The sequence below is a fragment of the Quercus lobata genome, chromosome 3 (assembly GCF_001633185.2).
Source record: "Quercus lobata isolate SW786 chromosome 3, ValleyOak3.0 Primary Assembly, whole genome shotgun sequence".
In the NCBI taxonomy this organism is placed as follows: domain Eukaryota; kingdom Viridiplantae; phylum Streptophyta; class Magnoliopsida; order Fagales; family Fagaceae; genus Quercus; species Quercus lobata.
The window spans coordinates 33,141,228-33,147,583 of record NC_044906.1 but is presented as its reverse complement, the minus strand read 5'-3'; the positions used below and the strand labels follow the sequence as shown (position 1 = coordinate 33,147,583).

General features: G+C 38.1%; 1 protein-coding gene across 1 annotated transcript; it reads left to right on the top strand.

The window, feature by feature from the left end:
• Positions 1 to 308: 308 nt before the first annotated feature.
• LOC115980779 lies at positions 309 to 809 on the top strand. The gene has a single exon (XM_031102996.1). It carries the CDS (start codon positions 309 to 311, stop codon positions 807 to 809), a length of 501 nt encoding a protein of 166 aa, XP_030958856.1.
• The last annotated feature ends 5,547 nt before the right edge of the window (positions 810 to 6,356 follow it).

The following is a 6,356-nucleotide window of genomic DNA, read 5'->3' as shown; positions in this document are numbered from 1 at the left end:
TGCTAAATGACTGAGATAGTATACAACTTGTAGTTTAGGCTTAGATTAAATGACAGATATATACTTGAACACGTGTAATATAGTGATTGGTTGTACAGTTGGATCCGAATAGTGTGGAGAGTTAGTTAGAGTTAGTCATTCTCTTTCCTGTGTTAGTTTTTAGTATAAATACATTGTTATACATTCATTTTGATTTATCAAATACAATTACAAAAATTCTCTCTTCAATCCTTTCTCTCTAGCTTGTTTTCTCTCTCCTTAGCTCTCTGTTTTTCTTATATGGTATCAGAGCTTTTATGCTTCTGTTAATGGCAAATCAAGATCAAGCTTTGCAATCTTCTACTTCTCAATCCATTGCTCATCGTGAGCTTTCTCCAATGGAGGATCCGAGAAGTCCTTTCTTCTTGCACCATGGAGAATCACCAGGTGCAATTCTTGTCACTCAGCACTTGACAGAAGACAATTACCCTAATTGGGCTAGGGCTATGCTTATGGCATTGGATGCAAAGAACAAGCTAGGTTTTGTGAATGGTTCTATCACAGCTTCCATGGCTATTACTCCTCTGGAAAAGATTGCTTGGTCAAAGAACAATTCCATGATTTCTTCATGGATCTTGAATTCTATTTCTCCTCACATCACTGTAAGTGTAATTTACAGAAACACTACAATGGAGGTTTGGAATTCACTCAGAAACCATTTCTCACATGCCAATGGTCCACGAATTTCACAGCTTCAAAGATTGATTTCAACAATTATGCAAGGAGATGCAACAGTGACTACTTTCTTCACTAATCTTCAAGCTTCTTAGGATCAACTGCTTAATCTCAGGCCTTTACCATCTTGTTCTTGTGGTAAATGTGTCTGTGAAGTGAATGACGAAATCACATTCTTTCATCATCAAGATTCCTTGATGAAATTCCTCAATGGCTTGAATGAAATCTATTCACAAGACAGGACTCAAATTCTGATGATGGAGCCAAGTCCCTCAATTGACAAGGCCTTCTCTTTGGTGATACAAGAGGAAAGGCAGGGGGCTTTAGGATTCAATGGAGGCACTTTAGTTGATTCAACTACTCTTGCAGTCAAGACTCAAGGGTTCAACCAAGGTGGGAAGAACAACAAAGGCAAGGGCAGACCTGTATGCAGCCATTGTGGCAAAGTTGGCCATTTCATGGAAAAGTGGTACAAGCTAGTTGGATTTCCACCAGGGTACAAGCAAAAGGGCAAGGTGTCTATGGCCAATCAAGTGATTCTTGATGGTGACTCTGGTCAATCTGAGGCTGCATCACAGTCAGGATCTTTTCCTTTCACAACTGAACAATGCTAGCAGTTGTTGTCAATGCTGAGCTCCCATGCATCTTCTTCTAACAACATTGATGCTATTCACTCAACCAATTCAACTCTCTCAGGTATTTCTTGTGCCTCTTTCTAGGATTTTGTTTACCTTAATTTGAAGAATTCAGTATTTGCTAAAAATCCTTCAAACAAAATAGCTCTCAATGAAGAAACTTGGGTTCTTGATACAAGGGCCACTGACCATATTATTCATTCAATTTCATTGTTTACTAAGATCACTAGTTCCATATCTTCTTTTGTGCATTTGCCTAATGGTGAAAAGGTCCTTGCCACACACATAGGCACAGTTCAAGTCACGGCATCTTTGATTCTTGAGGATGTAATTTGTGTTCTTGCATTTTCTTTCAATCTGATTTCAGTAAGCAAATTAACCAAGTCTTTGTCATGTTGCTTGGTTTTCCTCTCAAATTATTGTTGAAAGTTCAAATAGTGTAAAAACACCCTTGAACGTTTAGACCCCCAATTTACAAATTAACCAATTCAAGCTTTATGTCAAACAACTAGTGTGCGGAAAATGAACAAAAGTTATAAAACAGAATTGGTAGACAATCTAAGCCAAATTAAAATCACAACCCACAGCAGATAATAAAAGGTAAAGATAAAAGGGAAGGAAGATGCAAACACAAGGACAACACGCGACGTGTTATCGAAGAGGAAACCGAAACCCTTGGCGTAAAACCTCTCCGCCGCCCTCCAAGCGGTAAACAATCCACTAGAAAATGTAGTTGGGATACATGGATAGCAATAGACCCTCCAAGCCTAATCTACCCAGTGCACCTAAGCCCTCCAAGCTTCTTGCTCCAATGAGGTTATGCCAAACCTTTTTCTTTTCTAGCTTCCCGGATTCCGCTACTTGACCATAGCATCAACTAATGTAGATTGGTTCCTTCCTAACTGCTTCCCAGAACACCAAACAGCCCTCTCACAGTAATGAATATGGTGAGAACAATGTTTTGGTAAAATGCCTCTCAAGGGTTTGACAATGGAGAGGAAGAGAGTTGAGGAATTTGAAGAGACTCTAATGTAAAGATTGTAGATGAATCAATCTTGTTTTACTCTAGGGTTTCTCTCTCAAAATTCTCTCTGGAAGCTCTCTTTCATTTGTGGGTATGAGGGGTATTTATACTGGGGTAAGAAGAGAATGTGAAACGTTAGGTTTTTCAAAACAGGGGTGGCTCACGGCTTGGACTCGCGGCTTGACTGAGTCACGAGTTCCAGCCACGTGATAACAGAACGGTCAGTTGTCCTATTTTGTCCTGTAGTGCTCCAGCTAGCATGACGCTTCAACTTCTGGCATGCTTGGCACGTGTACTGCTTCTGGCGGCTTGCAGCCGCGAGTCACCCGCGAGATCAAGCCGCAAGACTCTGTTTTCTTGCACACTCTTGAGCATTCAATCACTCTATCTCACTCACTACCCTTACAACAAAACCCACCTAAATACAGGGTTACTAAATGCTGAAATACAAGCAAATTTGGCACGGAATAAAGCCAACAAGATGGTTGATTAAATTCAACCTTACAATTGTTTCATACAGGACCTTACTTGCTGGAAAATGATTGGAATAGGTAAGCTTCATAATAATCTGTACCTACTACAAGCCTCAACAAACTACAATTCTATATCCGAAGCTTCCATTGTCTTAGAGTCAGTTTTGCAATCTTTTGCTCATTCTGTCTCACATGTTCCTATTGTCACTAAACTTTACTTATGGCATCTTAGATTAGGACATGTTTCTGATGCAAAACTTCAACATTGTATATCTGATGTACCTTTCTTTCATTCAAATAAAGAGTGTATTGTTTGTCCAATTGCAAAGCATAAAAGATTGTCTTTTCCCAACTCTAATCACTTATCTGATCATGCTTTTGACTTAATTCATTGTGATGTATGGGGACCCTTTGCTAAAGCCACTCGTGATAGTTTTAGATATTTTCTTACTATAGTAGATGATGCTACAAGGTCCACATGGTTTTACCTTATGAAATCTAAAACAGAAACTAGGCGTTTGCTGATTTCATTTTACAAAATGATCCTCACTCAATTTCAAACCAATATCAAAGTGATTAGAACTGATAATGCCCAAGAGTTTTTCCTAAAAGATTTATACGCTCAACATGGGATTGTTCATCAACATTCTTATGTTACTACTCCACAACAAAATGCTATAGTGGAAAGAAAGCATCAACACATCCTAAAGATTGCAAGGGCATTGAAGTTTCAATCTAACATACCACTTTGTTATTGGGGAGATTGTGTTTTGTCATCTATTTACATCATAAATAGGCTGCCTAGTGTTGTTTTAGACCATTAAACCCCTTTTGAGAAGCTTTATGGTAAGGTTCCTTCTTATCATCACTTAAGAGTTTTCGGTTGTCTTTGCTTTGCTTCCACACTTGCTCATAATAGGTCTAAGTTCTCCCCTAGATCAATTCCATGTGTTTTTCTTGGTTACCCTTTTGGTGTTAAGGGTTACAAGTTGTTAAATTTGATCACAAAGCAGATTTTCATTTCTAGGGATGTTTCTTTTCATGAAACTGTTTTCCCTTTCATTACTTCTGTTCTTTTACCACATACTTCTATTTCTCTTCCTCATATCTGTCCTAATGTAGCTCTTCCACATGATCCCATGTTTTTAGACCCTATTACACCTTCATTACATGTTCCATCTTCTATTTCTGGTCCTAATTAGGTGTCTGACACTTCCCTTCCTGTCATATCTAATTATGTCATCCCAGAATCAATTACACTAGGTTTTGTAGAGCATAATTCTTTACCATTCCTCAAGGGACTCCTGTTTCTCTTCCTTCCTTAAGGAGATCATCTAGGCCTACCAAACTCCCTTCCTACTTGCAAGACTACAAGTGCAGCACCATCATGTCTAATAAGCTTTCCCAATCCAGTCTAATCAGCAACTCAGGTACTCCCTCAGTCTCTACCAAATATCCTCTCTCTGATTATCTTCACACTTCACATCTATCTCCTTCCTATGCACATTTTTGTTCTCTTATTACCTCTATTCCTGAACTAAGATTCTATCATGAGGCTATTAAGGATCCTAAATGGCCAAAAGCCATGAATGCTGAAATTGATGCTTTGGTTTCTAATAATACCTGGACCCTTACCCCTTTGCCTTCAAATAAAAAGGCAATTGGCTGTAAATGGGTTTATAGGGTAAAATACAAGGCTGATGGCTCTGTAGAGAGATATAAAGCAAAGTTAGTTACTAAGGGATTCACTCAACAAGAGGGGCTGGATTTTATTGATACCTTCTCACCAGTTGCTAAGTTGACTACTGTCAAGACACTTCTTGCCATATCTACTGTGAAAGGTTGGCATTTGGTTCAATTAGATGTCAATAATGCTTTTTTGAATGGTGATCTTCATGAGGAGGTGTACATGCAACTCCCTCAAGGCTTTCACAGCAAAGGAGGGAATGTTGTTTGCAAATTGAATAAGTCTTTTTATGGGCTTAAACAGGCTTCAAGGCAGTGGAATGCAAAATTTTGTTCTGTCATTAAGCATCATGGTTTTAAACAGTCCAAAGCTGACTACTCTTTATTTACAAAGAAGTTCAATGATTCCTTCATAGCTTTGATAGTTTATGTTGATGATATTCTCATAGCTAGCAACAATGTTCAAGCAGTTGAGGAGCTTAAGACTTCTTAGATCATCACTTCAAACTTAAAGATCTTGGAGGTTTAAAGTATTTTCTTGGACTTGAGATAGCTAGATCAAACAAGGGTATCACTTTGTGTCAATGAAAGTATGCTTTGGAAGTCTTGAAGGATGCTGGAATGTCAGCTTGTAAGCCTAGCAAGGTGCCAATGGAGGAGGATTTGAAGTTAAGCAAGTTTCAAGGAAAATTGCTAGCCGATCGTGGAGTGTACAGAAGGTTGGTGGGCAAATTGCTTTATCTGACTATCACTAGGCCAGATATTGCATATCATGTTCACAAATTAAGTCAATTCATGTCAAAACCCAAGAAACCCACCTAGATGCTGCATATAAAGTGCTACAATACATCAAAAGTTGTCCTAGTCAAGGTATTTTTCTATCAATTGGATTAGATTTCCATTTGAAGGCCTACATAGATGCTGATTAGGCCTCTTGCATTGATACCAGGAGGTCAACCATAGGTTATTGCATCTTTTTTGGTGATTCTCTCATATCATGGAAGTCTAAGAAACAGTCCATAGTGTCTAGATTTTATGCTGAAGCAGAGTATAGGGCAATGGCTGTTACTGTATGTGAAATGACTTGGTTATTAGCATTGTTGAAGGATTTAGAGATTTATCATTCTCAACCTGCTCTATTGTTTTGTGATAACCAAGCTGCAATATATATTGGGAAAAACCTAGTGTTTCACGAAAGGACCAAGCATATAGAAGTGGACTGCCATGTAGTAAAAGATAAGGTGCAAGATAATGTTGTTAGGCTGCTCTTTACTCCCACACATTCACAGTTGGATAATTTACTTTCAAAAGCTCTCAATAGTCAACAATTAAGATACTTATTAGGCAAGATAAGTGTGGTGAACATACATAGTTCAGCTTCTCATCTTGAAGGGGAATGTCAAAGTTTGGATAAATGCATAGATAAGAACAAGAAGAAGAAGACAGATGCCAGTGATAAGAAACAGAAAAAGAAAACAAATGCAAGTGATTCAAGTCAATTAAACTAAAGAATATGTAAAGGAGTTAGCTTAGGCAGAGAGCCAGAGTAATGAAACAGAGCATTGGAAGAAAACTGATGCAGCTTGCTAAACGACTGAGATGGTATACGACTTGTAGTTTAGGCTTAGATTAAATGACAAATATGTACTTGAACACGTGTAATACAGTGATTGGTTGTACAGTTGGATTCGTATAGTGTGGAGAGTTAGTTAGAGTTAGTCATTCTCTTTCTTGTGTTAGTTTTTAGTATAAATACATTGTTATACATTCATTTTGATTTATGAAATACAATTACAGAAATTCTCTCTTCAATCCTTTCTCTCT